The 18,348-nt window shown below is 47.1% G+C and overlaps 1 protein-coding gene across 2 annotated transcripts; it reads right to left on the reverse strand.

Annotated features, from left to right (window-relative positions):
- Positions 1-1,128: 1,128 nt before the first annotated feature.
- abracl (ABRA C-terminal like) lies at positions 1,129-18,091 on the reverse strand. 2 transcript variants are annotated; one of them, XM_007911006.2, is made up of 3 exons: positions 18,067-18,091; positions 4,320-4,386; positions 1,129-2,564 (listed from the first exon to the last, which is right to left on the reverse strand). In XM_007911006.2, the coding sequence occupies exons 2-3, from the start codon at positions 4,378-4,380 to the stop codon at positions 2,380-2,382; spliced, it is 246 nt and encodes an 81-aa protein (XP_007909197.1). In that variant the 5' UTR covers positions 4,381-4,386; positions 18,067-18,091; the 3' UTR covers positions 1,129-2,379. The 2 variants fall into 2 exon arrangements, with proteins under 2 accessions (XP_007909197.1, XP_007909195.1); XM_007911004.2 differs by lacking the exon at positions 18,067-18,091 and adding an exon at positions 11,231-11,494.
- Positions 18,092-18,348: the final 257 nt, after the last annotated feature.

The following is an 18,348-nucleotide window of genomic DNA, read 5'->3' on the forward strand; positions in this document are numbered from 1 at the left end:
AGTGAGGAGGTTGGAGAGGAGCCAGAGAGCGAAGGGATACACGCGTGTATATACATTGTACCTATTGGTTATACACGTGTGTATCTGGATTTGGACACAACAGCTACTTGCCTTTACGCGAGCGGAGCCAGAATCCGAGCCGAGGAGAGCGGGGAGGTGACCAGGCACGGTCGAAGAGGAAAGTCTTCGGGTGCATTTGGTATTACCTCTTTCCAATGTACACCCTACACGAACGGTTGCGTAAACTTGGTCTGTCTTCAGAGAAGCTACAGAGAAATTATTTCCTCTGGTGGGGAATCCAGAAAAAGGGGCATCATCTCAACATTAGAGCCATTTAGGAGTGAAATCAGGAAACAGTTGGGTAGAGAAAATCTGGAACTCTCTCCCCCAACAGGATCTGAGATGCCGGATCCATTCACATTGATAAGACTGAGGTGGATAGATATTTATTAGGTCAGGGTATCAAGAGATACGGGGCAAAGGCGGGTTATTGGAGTTGAAGTTATATAATAATAATAATCCTTGCATTTGATATAGCGCTTTTCACGTCGGGAGGACGTCCCAAAGCGCTTCACAGAACACACTGTAAAGTGAATTGACTGTATATTTGTGGGCGAACGCGGCAGCCAATTGCGCACAGCAATGTCCCACAGACAGTCGTAGATTGAAAATGACCAATTTATTATTGTTTTTGGTTTTGGAGGGATTATTATTAGGCTCTGTGTGGAGTAAGGAAACTTGCCCGAGGTTTCGCTCTCTGCCTGGAATTGAACTCAGGTCTCTCACTTGCAAAGCGAGTGCTCTAACCACTGAGCTACAGGACTCCACGTTATAGAATGGCAGAACAGGCTTCAGGGACTGAATGGCCTACTCCTGTGTTTATATTTCTATGATATTCTGTGAAGTTCTTTGAGACATCTGGAGGACGTGATAAGGCACTATATGAAATGCACAGTTTATTATATTAGCAGCAAACTCCTCTGTGTAACCACACTGTGTAAAGACGCTGTGTAAAGGATGGGCTATTCTGGAATAATGAGACCAAATAGGTTTCTTCATCCAAACATCTCTGGTAGTCTTCTCAAGGAATGAGTGTTGATGCAATTTTACAGAAGAAATGCACTGAAATCCAGGCTCATTGACTTTATTGCCGCATTTCCGGTTCAAGTACAGCAGTTGGTGTGTGGTCAAAAAATGTAAAACTTGTAACTCGTCACGTAAACTTGTTGCAAATTAGGACGAACACTTTCAGAAACGCTCCCCTTCCTCCATCAAAGGCTCAAAGCTGCAGTGTGGAAATTTGTGCTCGATGCCAGGAAAGTCCAACCTTTTGGCTGTTGAGGGTTTTGAGTAACATCCGTGGGCCACATAAGCAAAAATTTTGTGTTTGCCTTCCAGAAACATAACGTAACATTTACGGGTCATGGAGGGAGTGGGTGGGAGACGAAATGAAGGGTGCGGGTTAAATGAAATCAGCCGGTGGGCCAGATGTGGCCCGCGGGCCGCCAGTTAGACCACCCTGCTCTACACGGTCCTTAACGAGTCTCTTAGACGTTGGGGTTGCAACACGGCATTTTCAACCTGTAATTTGCTGCGTTAATTCCCATTTCTGGTTTGTGACTCAAATCCCGTGACCCTATTCATTAAAAATACTGTGAGCTCAGAGCTTAGCAAAGCAGCCAGTGTTTCTTGTTCTCTCTCCTCTTTGGAGTATTTTTCTCAACCGCAAAACTTCCCGAAAGCTAATCGCCATCCATGATCCTGACTCATGGTTTAACGAACGAACAGTGCTCTCTGGACATGGTGGTGGAGTGGAGGTGGGGTGGGGGGAAGGGGAGGGAGGAAGAAAGAGTGGATCCTAATTTGCAGTATTTCTTAACAGATATCTTAATAGGAAATGTGCAACAATACAATTTGCAATCGCGGAATGCACTCCTCAGCAATCTACAGGTGTCCGCAAAGTCCTGTTACCCCCAATGTTTTATTCTTGCAATGAATGTTTATTTGCTGTTACAGATGAGGGGAGCGTAACGATGTCTGACATCAGTAACTCCTTCCTCACTGACTCCATCCATGTTTTACAGGATGTTGGCTCGAAAATGGCGACGTGCTATTATCTGCCATGAAAATGATGGCGCTCACACGCAGCCATTTTCTGGACATCTAAACATAGTTAAACACTTCTACTGAATACTTTTAAGTACTTCTAAATACAATTATCACCATTCTTCCTCGCATTTCAGTTATAGGGGAAAAAACAAGGGGGTGGGAGTTAACAGGACTTTGTGAACACATTCAGTGGTTTAGGAATTGAAATGAGCCATTTCTTGTTAAGAAACAGGTTAAGAAATAGTGCAAGTTAGACCCCATTGTCGAGGTTCAATCCTGCAGTAAAACGATGTCCACGTTGTCGTGAGATCCTTGGAGCAGCATCTCTCCCTCGTACATGATGATCTTCTTGCGTTTAGCAGCTCTCAGTGTCCCCACCAGGGCCTCAAACAAGTTTGCACATTTGTCGTCAGCAAACAGCACTCCAAACTTCACAGTGATTTTACCATCGACGCCTGGAGAAACACAAGGTAAGACATCAGTGACCACAGCTAAATTGCGTGTGTATACACAGGGGAGTTATCACTGGTACACTGTGTGTGTGCATAATAATAATAATCCTTACATCTGATATAGCGCCTTATCACGTCATTGAGACGTCTCAAAGCGCTTCACAGAACATACTGTAAAGTGGATTGACTGTGTACTTTGTGGGCAAAACACGGCAGCCCATTCCATAAAGCAGTCGTGGAGTAAGTGACCAATTTTATTTGGGGGATTGTTGGCTAGGACACCGGGAAAGAGAAACTCTCTTCTCTCTTCGAACAGCGTCACAGGATCTTTCACACCCACCTGAACAGGCAGATGGGACCTCGGTTCAGTGAGTCACTCGAAGGACGGCACCTCTGACAATGCAGCTCTCCCCGAGCACTGCCCTGGAGGTCAGCTTAGTCTACGCGCTCAAAGTTCCGACACAATATACACACACCCCACTCAACACACACTCAACATACACACATCCCTTCCCCTTACCCTCACACATGCCGATCCCTTTCATATTTTTCCTTTCCAAGAACCAAGCACTTTGTCCAATTCCCTTACAGAAGACTAAAGATTCTGCTTCAACCAGTGATTCTGAATTAAATGATCTGCCTTTGAACCCAATTTTAGTGCAAGTCCATCGTGGTTTTTGCCGTGCTTTTTATAGTGCCCCGTCACCTGGGAGACACTGCTTCAGGTTCCTCTCTTCATGTCCTGTGGTTATTGCTGCTCTATTCTGTCAGGTTAATACAGAATCTCATCTTACACTCCATACAGCGGGGTTCTTAATGATGAAAATAATTCTCGCTTTGGATACAGTGCCTGTAATGCTGAAATATTCTAAAGTGCTTCACTGCCGTCAAGTGTAGTGACTGTGTGTTTGTAATAGTAATCCTTACAGTTGATATAATGCTTTATCATGTTGTCGAGACGACTCAAAGGGCTTCAGAATATACTGTAAAGGGATATAGCGCCTTATCACATCATTGAGACATCTCAAAGCGCCTCTCGCAATATACTGTAAAGTGAATTGACTATATTTTTGGGGGAATTGTAGGCAAATATTGGCAGCTAATTTGGGCTCAGCAATGTCCCATAAATAGCCACAAAGTGATTGAGTAGACCAGGACACTGGGAGAAACAAACTCCCTTCTCTTTTCCAATAGCATCATGAGCTTCTTAACATTCACCTGAATGTGAAAAGCGCTATATCAAATGCAAGGATTATTATTATTATTATTATTATTATTCACCTGAACTACATTCAACAGAGTGGGGAGTCTTTAGTTTAACATTTTCTAAACAACAAAACTTGCATTTATATATGGAGTCCTGCGGTATAGTGGTTAGAGCACTCGCCTCGCAAGCGAGGATCTGGGTTCAATACCCGGTTGGGGCAAAACCTTAGGCAAGTTTCCTTACACCACACGCCTCTGTTTACTTAGCAGTATGTAGGAACCCGGTTGTTAGTCGATTGGTGAATTGCTTTCAGGGGGTAATAATCCCTTCAAAAAAAAGTAATAATTTGGTCACTCAATCCACGACGGTTTGTGGGACACTGCCGTGTGCAATTGGCTGTTGCACTTTGCCACAATATACAGTCAATTCACTTTACAGTATATCCTGTGAAGAGCCTTGAGATGCGACGTGATAAGGCGCTATGTCAAATGCAAGGATTATTAAGATTATGGTAAGAGAGGCAGAGGTTCTGTGACTGAAATTTGACTGACCTGGAGCTCCGAGACGCCGGATCTCCTCAACGAGAAGATTGACCTCATTTTCAACATTCATCCTCACCTAAAAGCAAAGAGTTTTCAGTGAAATCAAACTGGGAAATGTATCAAGCTAACAACAGGCGGCAGGCACTCTGTGTCACAACAACCACAAATTACATTTGTACAGCGCTTTTCACATCAGGAGGATGGCCAAAGGCCCTGGACAATCAGGGATCCACATCCGAGCTGGTGGTTGGGATCAGGAGAAATGGAGGGCAGGGAGGGTATGGCAGGAGGGTGACCGAAGGCAGGGTTGAAGAGGAGTCTTGAGATGGGTCTTTGAAGGAGGCAAGGAAGGGGGCGAGGCGAAGGGATGCAGTTCCAGAGGGTGGAGGCAGAGAGGCTGAAGGTCCACCCTCCAATAGTGGGGCAGGCAAGGCGGGGGACGTGAAGCAGGCTGGAGCCCGCTGATCCAGTGCCTTAAGACGTCTTCCCGATGCGGAATGTAATTTGTTGTTGTTGTGGGTGACTGTTGGGTGGTCACAAACTTGTCCGCTCCCAGTCAGGGCAGGTGCCTGGAGAGAACCACAGAGCCAATACAACACAATATATATTTATATACACAGTGGCTTTCACATTGGGAGATGTCCCAAGGTGCTGGATGAAAACAATGGAAAAGTTTGAGGATTAAAAAGCAGTGGACTGCAACTAATAGAATAATCCTTGCATTTGATATAGCGCCTTATCAAGTCATTGAGACGTTTCAAACACTTCACGGGATACACTATAAAACGAATTGACTATTTTTTGTGGGTGAAACACTGCAGCCAATTGCACACATCCATAAACAGTCGTGGATTGAGTGAGCAAATTATTTATTGAATTTGAAGGGATATTTACCCCCGGAAAGCCATCTGCCAATCGACTAACAATCCGGTTCCTACTTATTGCTGGGTAATCAAACAGAGACATGTGGAGTAAGGAAACTTGTCCAACCATTTCACCCTCCCCAGGAATCAAACCCAGGTTCTCTCATTTGTGTGATGAACACACTAACAACAACAACATGGATTTATATAGCGCCCTCCACGCCGGACGGCATCTCAGAGCTTCACAGTAACGGATGCCGGTGCCGAACCGGGGGAGGGGGGGGGGAAGGTGACCCAAGGCGCGGTCGAAAAGAAAGGTCTTCAGCTGAGACCTGAAAATAGAAGAGGGAGCGAGACAAAGGGAGTGAGGAAGGGAATTCCAGAGCCTCGGGGCATAGTGGCTGAAGGCACGGTCGCCGAGGTTGGAGTGGAGGACGGGGGACAAGGAGGAGGCCAGACCCGGAGGAACGAAGGCAATGGGCACTGTTGTGAGGAGAGAGGTCAGAGAGGTTGGGGGGTTGCAGAGGAGTGGAGGGATTTGAACCACTACGTTACAGGAATCCACTGAAAGGTGCCCACACCTCGCTAACTCAGCACATTGGCAAATTCATAGGGAGCGAATTGGAAGCTAATGCTCCCCCTACAAGAAGTCTATGGGGTGTTGGCATGTGCCAACTCCTCTAGGCATCTACAGCCACTCTCCTCATTAGGAGGGGCATCAGAGGTGAATGGGCAGTGTGCCAACTCACTCCACCCACACTTCCTCAAACAAAAGGAAAGGTCATTTAAAATCAGATTTCACCCCCTCCCCCCTCTATGGCTCATTAGATTCTTTCCTTCATTTATAAACAAAGCATTCATTCACAACTTGGTCTGAAACAAAAGTCTGTACGTAACTAAGTATTTGCCCGTCAGACCATTTCATGTTAGAAGTTAAAATGGTGCAGAATTGTGGATAGTTCTTAAAATTCAACAAGTTGCATTTCTTCAGTGCCCTCAGCATCTCAGAGTGCTTCAGATTCACCTTAATTTGGAAGCCATTCCTTTTTGATCTCCTCTTTGACCGTGTTTTCGGCCACGTTTCCACCATCCTCCACCCCTTGATTCCAACCCCCAGCTTGGGCGCTAACCCGTAACTGTACCGCGCCTTGGGCTGTCCTCCCAACGTGAAAGGCGCTAGACACATGTAATTTAGTTGATGTTATTTTAAAAACTGCAGAATACCCGAGACTCAATTTGATAATTTTTCACAATTATGAGTGATCTAAATAATAATAATAATAATCCTTGCATTTGATATAGCATTTTTCACGTCTTCAAGACGTGTCAAAGCGCTTCACAGAATACACTGTGAAGTGAACTGACTGGCTATTTTGTGGATTGAGTGGCCAAACTATTATTTTTTTGAGGAATTATTATCAGGCGTGTGGAGTAAGGAAACTTGCCCAAGGCCTCGCCCTGTCGGGAATCAAACCCAGGTCTCTCACTTGCGATGCAAGTGCTCTAACCAATATGCTAAGGGACTCTACATTTAAAGGTGAGAACAAGGATCTTAAACTCGACCCGCGGGGGGATGGGGAGCCAGCGGAGCCGAGGGAAGATGAGGCTGATAGGATCGCGGAGCCTGGTGAGGGGAGGACCTGGGCCGCAGCAACCTATTTTAAGGTGAAATGGGCTAAAAGGCTGAGATCAGATGAAATTTCGTGGCCAAATCTGAATCACACCGTTCAAACAAAGTGGGTCACAGTCCCGCAGACGATAAGCTGTAGCAGAACTAGGACATTTAGACTCTGAAATGAGGTTCAATGCAGAATAATTAATTGGGAGGTTACAAAACACGAGAGCCACTCGAACAGGAAATAAAGGTGCGTCACTTATCACAAGGCAACGTCTATAAATGGCTTTTCTGCTGGTCAGCTGGTTTTATAATATATATATTGTATATAAACAATATGATAATAATCGTTGCATTTGATATAGCACCTTATCACATCTGTGAGACGACTCAAAGCGCTTCACAGAATAAACTGCAGAGTGGATTGAGTGACCACATTTTTTTTTGGGTGGTGGGGGGGACAGGGGCGGTCGATTATTACCCCCGAAAAGTGATCTGCCCTGGGTTCCTACTTACTGCTATAGGCATGTGGAGTAAGGAAACTTGCCTAAGGTTTCACCCTGACTGGGAATCGAACTCAGGTCTTCTCACTTGCGAGGAAGTGCTCTAACCACTACACTACAAGACTCCACTGAGTCTAAAAGATTATCCTTTGCGTGCGTCGAAGGTCGAATGAAGGAGAAGCTTTGTGTGTGTGTGTGTGTGTGTTTGTAGAAATGCAAATTATTGTTGTATTGCACGAGTTCTATATTTATCCAGTTCTTTTTTCGAATGATAACGTGATCAATACGGCCTCAATACAGTATTGAATCACAAACGAGATCCAAATCCTAACAACCCTCAAACTATTGAACTATTGAAACATTTTTCTACCCTCTCCCCTCCTCCCGTTCTTCAGCTAACAATCCCGAGACTGTCTCTCTCCCCCCGTCATCATCACCCATTTCCTATCGAAAGGAACAGTATTCAACTTGTGATGGCCTTTTACAATAATAATCAGTAACAATCCTTGTATTTAATATCACGTCATTGAGACGTCTCAAAGCGCTTCACAGGATACACTGCAAAATGTAGTGACTGTGTATTTTGTAGGTGGAACATGGCAGCCAGTTTGCACACAGCAATGTCCCACAAAAAGCCATGGAGCAAGTGACCAATTTTATTCGGGGGAGTGTTGGCCAGGACACCGGGAGAGAGAGACTCTCTTCTCTTTCTCGAACAGCGCCGCGGGATCTTTAACATCCGGACCTCGGTTTAACATCACATTTGAAGGATGGCATCTTTACAATACAACCACCGCCCGCTCCACCCCAGCCCTGCACTGGAGCATCAGCTTAGACTGTGTGTAATTCTAAGTCCTGCCATGGGGGCTGAGTCACCCACAACCTCTGACACAGAGGCGAGACCGATACCTCTGAGCCAGGCCGACAGCTCGCTCAATCTCACCATTTCTAGTGGGAAAAAGCCCAATTTATCAAATACTCTCTTCATTGCTCTGAAGGTGTGTGACAAGTCCCAGAACAGAGAGCAGTGCAAACTAGTTTCTACGCCCACCCCATATGAAAGAAAAACAACCGAGCACCTGTACTGAGTAACCCTTTGTCCCCTCTACCATCAGCAGCTGTGTTTTCAGCCACTACTGCCTCAAATTATGGACCTTTCTCCCTCAGTCCTACCCCCCCTCAGATCACGCCTGAAGACCTTCCATTTTGACTGTGCCTACGCTCACCTCCCCCTCCCCCCGGCTTGGCATCGGGCTCCCTCACTGTTAAGCGCTCTGAGACGCAACCCAACATGTGCAGGACGCTATATAAATGCAAGTTTACATAGCGAAGTATTGGTGCGCTCGTCTCGCAAGCGACAGGACCCGGGTTTGATTCCTGGGCGCGGGGGGGGGGGGGGGAACCTTAGGCAAGTTCCTTTACTCCACACTCCTCTGTTTACCTAACAGGAACCCATTTTTTAAAGTCGATTAGCGAATCGCTTTCCCAGTTTAGTAATTATAACAAGTTATGCATTTACATAGCACCCGTCACACCGGATGGCATCGCGGAGCACTTATTAATAATATAATTATCCCTCCAAAAATAATGATTTAGTCACTCAATCCACCGCTGTTTGTGGGACATTATGAATCTCTCCCTGTCCACTGGTACTGTTCCCAACCCATTGAAAACCGCCATCATCACTCCTATCCTTAACAAATCCTCCCTTGACCCATCTCTACTCTCAAACTACTGCCCCATCTCCAACCTCTCTTTCCAAGGTCCTGGGACGAGTTGTTGCTTCCCAGCTTTGCTCCTTCCTCTCCCACCACTCCATTCAGAAACCCACCCAATCAGGTTTCCGTGCCGCCCGCAGCCCAGAAACTGCCCTGGTCAAAGTGACAAATGACATTCTGTCCATCTGCGACCAGGGCTCCCTCTGCCTCCTCGTCCTCCTTGACCTCTCTGCTGTCTTCGATACCATCGACCACTCTATTCCCATCCACCATCTCTCGTCTGGCCTCAACCTCACAGCTCTGTCCTTGACTGGTTCAGATCGTACCTCACACACTGCCTCCATTTCATCTCCACAAACAGCTTCTTCTCGAGCCCACAGATTGTCTCGTGTAGCGTTCCTCAGGGCTCTGTCCTTGGTCCCCTCCTCTTCAATATCTATATGCTCCCTCTTAGTGACATCATCCACAGATATGGGGTCAAATTCCACATTTATGTGTATGACACCCAACTCTATCTCTGTGCTTCCACCCTCGACTCCAGGATCACTACTGTCCTGACAGAATGTCTGTCAGACATCAAGTCCTGGATGAGAGCTAACTTTCTTCAGTTGAATGTCAACAAGACCGAGGCTCTACTGATTGGCTCCTGTCAGTGTCTCCACATCTCAGGTGCGGACGGCATCACCATCCATGGTTGCACACTTCACCTGACTAAGTCAATCTGGAACCTTGGGGTCTTGTTTGACTCTCAATTATCCTTTCTACCCCATATCTGTGCCCATGACCTGCTGCCTTCCCCCACCTCCGCAACATCGCCCGACTCTGCCACTGTCTCACACCGCAGACCACCGAAACCCTCATACATGACTTCGAGGCTCGACTATGCAAACTCCTTGTTTGTCGGCCTCCCCAACACCTCCCTCCACAGGCTGCAGATCATCCAGAACTCTGCAGCCCATGTCCTCTCCCGCACCAGGCTCCGTGACTCTATCACCCCCATCCTCGCCCGACTCCATTGGTTTCCCATCACACAGAGGATACAGTTCAAGATCCTGGTCCTCACCTTCAAAACCCTCCATGGTCTTGCTCCCCCACTACCTCTGCAACCTCCTAACCCCCTACCATCCTGCCCCCTCCCTCTGCTCAGCGGGCTCCAGCCTGCTTCACGTCCTCATTCGCCCCACTATTGGCGGACAGGCCTTCTGCCACTCTGCCCCCATCCTCTGGAACTCCATCTTGCAGTCCCACTGCCTCGCTCCCTCCCTTGCCTCCTTCAAGGCGCATCTCAAGACCCTCCTCTTCGACCATACTTTCGATCTCCCTGCTTCCCCCCCTGCCCTCCGCCCTCCCTGATTCCCGACCCTCAGCTCGGGTCCGAAGCTCCGTCTGTCCAGCGCCTTGGGACGTCCTCCTGACGTGAAAAGCACGATACAAATGTAATTTCGTCGTCGTTGACACCGCTGCGTGCAATCGGCCGCCCACAAACGACACAGTGACTGCACTTTACAACGTCATCCGTGAAGCGCTTTGAGACGTCTCAATGACGCGACAAGGCGGTGCATCAAAAGGATTATTATTATAATTAATAAGTCGTCGTTAAGAGTTCAAGAAATTGCCAGCCTCGTGAAGACAAAGTAAGAAGCCAAAGAACTTAAAAGGCAAGTTAGTGCAGGTTTCCGGGTGGGGTGTTGGGGGCGGTTCCGCTTAAAGGAATGGCACAAGAAGCGAGAACCGATTTTAAAGATACGCATTCAGGATAAAGGGTAAAGATACACATTAAAACTCTCCCTCTCTCTCACTCGCTCACACTTATATCTGCACACACGCAGTGCAAAAAGCAATCACTCCACACCCCCACCCACTTAGCATTAAATGACTATATTTAAACACTCGCGCACACCAGCAATGCCACCACATCAGATGCAAAGCATAAATCGGTTAGAAAAAAGGATCCAACTCGCTCTCCCCATCCAGTGCAGGACCCAGAACACGAGACTCGGGTTAATTTCACCTTCTGCTGAAATGCACTGAAAAGTTCAATCGGATTTCTCTCTCTCTCTCACACACACATATACACACACACACACACACACACACACTCTCTCTCTCTCTCTCTCTATCCCTTGTTCCTGGAGGACACCTCCAGCTCTGCAATCTCTCTCCCTCTCCCCTTCCCACACGCACTGCCTTCTGATGGATGGACTGTGTCCCTCTCTCTTACCCAAGTTTTTTTTTTGTCTCTTCCTCCTTCGAAATGGGCAAAGAAGGCAAACACAGACAGTCAGATCTCTGCAACTCAGTGAAGCCAAACACAGCGCAAATACAGGAAGCTCCAACACAAGGAAGTTCAGATAAAGACTGCTTCATCTGACGTCAGAGAGCAGAGAAAACAAGCCCAGTCTGCAATTTCGACCCATTTTGCCCCATATCCTGTGTTTTTTTAAAAAAAACTCCCCCCCTCCCCAAAGACAGGCAGTGCATTCTAGAGATCCACTGCAGAATAAACTCGTAAAACACGTTGTGCCTCTGAACCAGGTTTCCTTTCGTTTGTGATGGACTGAAATACAAAGAATATTGAGGACTCAAAACTCTCCTGGTCTGTACTTTGAGCTCCCAGTTTACAGGGTGTTCACAAAGTCCTGTTACACCCCACCCCTCCCCACCCCTCCGCCGTTCTTTTTTCCTTACAAGTCATCTTTATTTTAATAATAATAATAATAGCATTTGATACGGCGCCCGATCACGTCGTTGAGGCGTCTCGAAGCACTTTACAGGATATACTGTAAATAATAATAATAATCCGGGCATTTGATATAGCGCTTTTCACGTCTTCTCGACGTCGCAAAGCGCTTCACAGAATATACTGTAAAGTGAATTGACTGTATATTTGAGGGGGGAACGCGGCAGCCAATTGCGCACAGCAATGTCCCACAAACAGTCGTGGTTTGAGTGACCAATTTATTTTTGAGAGATTATTAGTCCCGGAAAGCGAGCCGCCAATCGACTGGCAACCAGGTACTTACTTTCATCCAGAACTCTGCAGCTCGTGTCCTCTCCCGCACCAGGCTCCGTGACCCCTATCACCCCCACCCTCGCCCGGCTCCACTGGCTCCCCGTCCCCAGAGGATAGAATTCAAAATTCTGGTTCTCACCTTCAAGGCCTTGTTCACTCCCACCTCTCCGACGTCCTCCCGACGTGAAAGATGCTGTACAAATATAATCTTCTTGTTGTTGTTGCTAACCCCTTATCAACCTGTCCACTACTCCGCTCAGCAGGCTCCAGCCTGCTCCATGACCCCCGCCCGGCCCGCTCCACCATCAGCGGTCAGGCCTTCAGCCTCTCTGCCCCCACCCTCTGGAACTCCACCCCACGTTCCCTTCTCGCTTCCTCCATTGTCTCCTTCAAGGCACACCTCAAGACCCTCCTTTTCGACTGTGCCTTTAGACATCCTCCTATCCCCAACCTCCCGCACCCCCACTCAGATCCTAATCCCTGACTGTTCAGCGCCTTGGGAAGTCCTCCCGATGTGAAAGGCGCTTTACAAATGTAATTTTGTGTTGTATTGTACTGCTAGATAAACAGAGGCATGTGGAGTAAGGAAACTTCAGGTTTCACCCTGCCCAGGAATTGAACCCAGATCCTCTCACGTGTGAGGTGAGAATCCTAACCACTATGCTACTGGACTTCATTGGAGAAAAGAGGGACTTTCTCCCTAATCCTCCAGATTAAAATCCATCACTTCTGCTGTTTGTGGGACCTTAGTGTGTGCAAAATGGCGGTTCAGCACCTGGTCATGTCCAATTGGCTCAAATCAGTTCACAGGTAATTACTGTCAAGTGCAGGGATCTGGTGGACAAGGATTGTTGGCCAAGATACTGTGAGAAACTTCCTTTTTCCCCTCAAATAGAGCTGTAGGATATCTAACCACCTGAAGACAGATCCTCTCCTGATCCTTCTGCTACTAATCCTGAGACAATGCCCCTCAGTCATCAATTCCCCGACTGAATAATTTATCCTGATTTACCTGGATACGCCCTTTGATAATCTCACCACCACTATCACATACAGTACCTTCAAAATCTCCTGGTCCAGTGAATAAAGCCTTAATTTTACATTGGATCTGAAAATTGGGTCACGGAATCACAGTCTAAGCTGACACTCTCGTGCAGTGCTGGGTGGGGTGTTGCATTGTCAGGCGATGTTACAGAGGTGAGGGAAGGCAGAGCGGGTCATGGCTTGGATGTGGGGAAGAAAAGATAGTTGAGGGTTGAACAAGACACCCAGGTTCCTGCCTGGCTGGTGAGTTGAAGTGTATAACCATGGAGGTTGATGCTGCCAGAGCCTGAGGTGCAGAGGCGCTGACGCGAGCCAATCGGGAGGGCCTCAGTTTTGTTCACATTCAACAGTAGGAAGTTTCTCCTCATCCAGGACTTGATGTCCGACGGCAGTCTGTCAGGACAGCAGTGGTCCTGGAGTTGAGGTGGGAAGATAGAGTTGGGTGTCATCCGCATACATGTGGAAGTTGACCCCATGTCTGCGGATGATGTCACCAAAGGGGAACATGTAGATATTAAAGAGGAGACAAGGACAGAGCCCTGGGGGATGCCAGACGTGACAGTGCGGGGGTTGGAGGGGAAACTGTTAGAGGCAACAAAGTGGAGACGGTGAGAGAGATAGGAATCGAACCAGACAACGGTAGGTCCGCAAAGATTACACCGCGCCTTTCACATTGGAGGGATGTCCCCGGTCACCCCAGTCCTGGCCAGACTGCACTGACTGCCTGTCCCAGAGAGGATCAACTTCAAGATCCTCACCCTTGTCTTCAAATCCCTCCACTCCTCTGCACCCCCCAACCTCTCTGACCTCCTCTCTCCTCAAACAGTACCCGCTGCCTTCGTTCCTCCGGGTCTGGCCTCCTCCTCATCCCCCGAGTGCTCCGCTCCACGCTCGGCGGCCGTGCCTTCAGCCACTAAGCCCCGAGGCTCTGAAACTCCCTTCGTCACTGCCTTCGCCTCAATCCCTCTTCCTATTATAGTCCCTGCTGAAGACCTTTCTCTTCGACTGTGCCTTTGGTCACCTTCCCTCGGCCCTGGGATCCGTTACTGTGAAGCTCTGAGATGCCGTCCGGCGTGGAGGGCGCTATATAAATGCAAGTTGTTGTTGTTGTCTCAAGGCACTGTACAGTCAGGGATTTGGACCTGAGCTGGAGGTGGAGATCAGGAGGAGTGGAAGGCAGGGAGGATAGGAGGGTGGCCGAAGCCATGGTCGAAGAGGAGGATCTTGACACGCACCTTGAAGGAGGCAAGGGAGGGAGCGAGGCGATGGGGCTGTGAGATGGAGTTCGAAAGGGTGTGGGCAGACAAGCTGAAGACCTGACTGGCAATGGTGGGGCGGGCCGGTCAATGGGCATGAAGCAGGCTAGAGCCCACTGAACAAAGGATGGGAATGGAGTTAGCAGGTCACAGAGGTAGGGAAGAGCAAGGCTGTGGAGGGCTTTGAAAGCAATGATGAGGGTTTTGAACTCTATTCTCTTGTCCACAAAATACACAATGACAACTTGCATTTATATAGCGCCCTTCAACGCAGAGCAGCCTCCCAGAGTGGTGGAGTCTGACAACAAGTCAGGTGTACACAGTCACTCCACTCCACAGCAAATCCCATGAAACATTTCACTCCCAAAGTGAAAGACGCTATCAAATGCAAGGATTAATTGTTATTACCTGGCAACTCAACAGAGTTTGGGGTGGTTCAAACCTGGCATCTACTGTTAAGATCTTCCCATTATTACCATGGCTTATTAATTCCAAACATGAAAAAGTGCTTCACAGGCAATCTGCCAATTGACAACAGGTTTCTACTTACTACGGGGTAAACAGAAACTTGGGGAGTAAGGAAACTCGCCTAAGGTTTCGCCCTGCCTCGGAATCAAACCCGGGTCCTCTCGCTTGCAAGGCCAGTGCTCTAACCAATACACTGCAGGACTTTATTCCCTGACTATTATCTGCCAAGTGCACTCAAGGGCCAAATCCAACATGCTGCAGGCTTATTCAGCACCAGCTGTTTGGCAAGTTTCCTTACTCCACACGGCTCTGCTTACCTGGCAGTAAGTGGGATCCCGGTTGTTAGTCGATTGGTGGATCGTTTTCCAGGGTTAATAATCTCTTCAAAAATAAATAAATTGGTCACTCAATCCATGACTGTTGTGCACAATTGGCTGTCCTGTTTTGCCCACAAAATATACAGTCAATCCACTTTACAATTTATTCTGTGAAGCGCTTTGAGATGTCTCTACGGTGTGATAAGGCGCTATATCAAATGCAACGATTATTATTGTAATCATTATAATATTCATTTGATGGTCTCCCAGGTAACTGACACCATTATCTGCAAGATTGATCTTCGATTCCTGGAGAGTCTAGGATTGATAATCGTGGGATTTTTTCTGACATGCAGGTCACTATACAAGTGTAATATGTTGATGTTGGCAAGCCCTCCCTTCCTGTAACTGTTTCGCCTCGTTACCATAAATCCACAACCTAATGGTGGTGGGTTTTTTAGTGACTGGCAAATAGAAATATCCAGGTACAGTGTATGAACAATGAAAGTCAGTGTTTTTTTCTGAAGGCAAATGCAATGGCAATTTTGCAAAGTCCCTCAACAACAGGTACTTATCCACTCTCCCCCAACAGGCTGTGGATGCTGGATCCATTCACATCTTCAAGACTGAGGTGGATAGATAATAATAATAATAATAATCCTTGCATTTGATATAGCGCTTTTCACGTCGGGAGGACGTCCCAAAGCGCTTCACAGAACACACTGTAAAGTGAATTGACTGTATATTTGTGGGCGAACGCGGCAGCCAATTGCGCACAGCAATGTCCCACAAACAGTCGTAGATGAAAATGACCAATTTAATTATTGTTTTTGGTTTTGGAGGGATTATTATTAGGCTCTGTGTGGAGTAAGGAAACTTGCCCAAGGTTTTGCCCTCTGCCTGGAATTGAACTCAGGTCTCTCGCTTGCAAAGCGAGTGCTCTAACCACTGAGCTACAGGACTCCAGATATTTGTTAGGTCAGAGTATTAAAGGATACGGGGCAAGGACAGGTAATTGAAGCTGAGGTACAGATCAGCCATGATCTAATCGAATAACGGAACAGGTTCAAGGGGCTGAATGGCCTACTCCTGCTTCTATGTTTCTACACCTCCCAGACCCTTGGGCATACTCCCTATGTGAAAGGCCCCATACAAATGTAATTTTGTATTGTGTTGAGCCAGTACAGAATCCAGGGAGAACACCTTAAAGCACATCACAAATGTGAGCGTCTGAGCTGGGAGATAGTCATGAAACAGCCAACGAGGTGAACTCACCTGAGGGACCGTTGGCCAGGACTCAGGGAGAAACACCTTGCTTTTTCCAACTTGTAACTTCCACCACAGGATGGGAGTTTAACATCCCCTGAAAACCAGCCCCATGACATTGCAACTACAAACAACAAGAAGAAAATTACGTTTGTATAGCGCCTTTCACGTCAGGAGGATGTCTCAAGATGCTGAAAAAGCAGTATTCCTCCCACTGTTATACGGGCTTGTCAATCAGACAAGGAGTTGGAACCCACAACATTCAGACCCACAGGCAAGTGGGTTAACGAATGAACCAAGTTATCATTAAGCAGGGAAACGAGGGACGAGATAATTGCTCACAGGTGGAGAGAGAATTCAGAGAGCAAGTCATCACATCATCAGGCAGTTTTAATGCCTACACAAACAGCTCGTTCAAAGTATAATTGGTAAATGCATAGCTCCCCTACTCAAGGCTGTATATGTCTCATGTCAACCCCAGAAGAGAAGGTAAATAATCAGTGAATAAAGGCCTGTAATGTAGTGGTTGGAGAGCTCTTACCTCGCAAGCAAGAGGACCTGGATTCAATCCCCGGGCCGGGCAAAACCTTATTTAGGTGTTCTTACTCCACACCCCTCTGTCTACCTAGCAGTAGGAACCTGGTTGTTAGTCGATTGGCGGATCGCTTTCTGGGGCTAATAATCCCTTAAAAAATAATAATTTGGTCATTCAATCCCCGAGTTTGTGGAACATTGCGGTGCACAATTGACTGCTGTGTTTCACCCACAAAATACACAGTCACTTTACAGTATAGTCTGTGAAGCTCTCTGAGATGTCTTGATGACGTGAAATGGTGCTCCATCAAATGCAAGGATTATTACTATTGGAGTGTAAAATACCTACAACACTTGCTGGTGAAAATCTTGTGAAAGCAGGTGCAGAACCAATTTTCTGCCACTAGATGTTGTCGCTACACTGAACATTGCTCTGCCCAGCGATGCTGAAGGTTTTAGAAAGAAAGAAGAACTTTTGTATTTTTATAGCGTCTAATGTCAAACTGTGTCAAGGTAATTACCACCAGGTACCAGGTCTATTCTTGGTAGCCAAACGCAGAAGCCATTCTGCACACAACAAAGCTCCAGAAATAGCCATGAGGTGAATGGACCAAATTTCAATGTGGAGAAGCATTGTAGTTTATTGCGCCTGGCTCAGTTGGTAGCATCTGACTCAGAAGGTTGTGGGTTTAAGCTTACGTCAGGTCTTGGGAACCCCTATAGACTATGCTGACACTCCAAAGCTGTGTTCGGGGGTCTTGTAGCTTAGTAGTTAGAGCACTTGCCTTGCAAGTGAGAGGACCCAGGTTCGATTCTCGGGCAGCGTGAAACGTTAGGCAAGTTTCCTTATTCCACATGCCTCTGTTTAAGTAGCAGTAAATAGGAACCTAGTTGTTAATCGATTGGCAGATTGCTTTTCTGGGGCTAATAATCCCTTCCCCCAAAAAATAATAATAATAATTTGGTCCCTCAATCCATGACTGTCTGTGGGACGCTGCTGTGTGCAATTGGCTGCCATATTTCACCCACAAAATGCACAATCAATTCACTTTACAGTATATTCTGTGAAGCACTTTGAGATGTCTCAAATACGTGCTAAGGCGCCATATCAAATGCAAGGATTATATTATTATTATTTGTACCATATTCCTCTACTCACCCCTTTCACTCAGCGAATACCTCCTCCATGCCACCATCCACTGCCAAACAGTCCCAAACCACTTGGCAGTGGAGAAACATAAAGAATGAAATAAAGATAGACAAACCAACAACTGGGAAGGAGCTTTGAGACATCAGGTCACTGCGAGGCTAACACTGTTATCCAATACGGAGGAGCGTTTGGAGTGATGGTGAGGGAGTTGTCCAGCAGAGTGACCGAGGAGGTAAGGTCAGAGCAGGACCAGAGGGGCAGGTTTCAGGGCAGAAGAGAGGGAGTGGGAGG

The sequence above is a fragment of the Callorhinchus milii genome, unplaced genomic scaffold (assembly GCF_018977255.1).
Source record: "Callorhinchus milii isolate IMCB2004 unplaced genomic scaffold, IMCB_Cmil_1.0 Scaffold3, whole genome shotgun sequence".
Lineage (NCBI taxonomy): Eukaryota > Metazoa > Chordata > Chondrichthyes > Chimaeriformes > Callorhinchidae > Callorhinchus > Callorhinchus milii.

What these genes read in the sequence shown, in the direction of transcription:
- abracl (XM_007911006.2), bottom strand. Translation starts at nt 4,380, where the DNA reads ATGAATGTTGAAAATGAGGTCAATCTTCTCGTTGAGGAGATCCGGCGT. An exon ending in CCGGCGTCTCGGAGCTCCAG is followed by an intron (nt 2,565 to 4,319) that starts GTCAGTCAAATT and finishes GTGTTTCTCCAG; the next exon opens with GCGTCGATGGTAAAATCACT.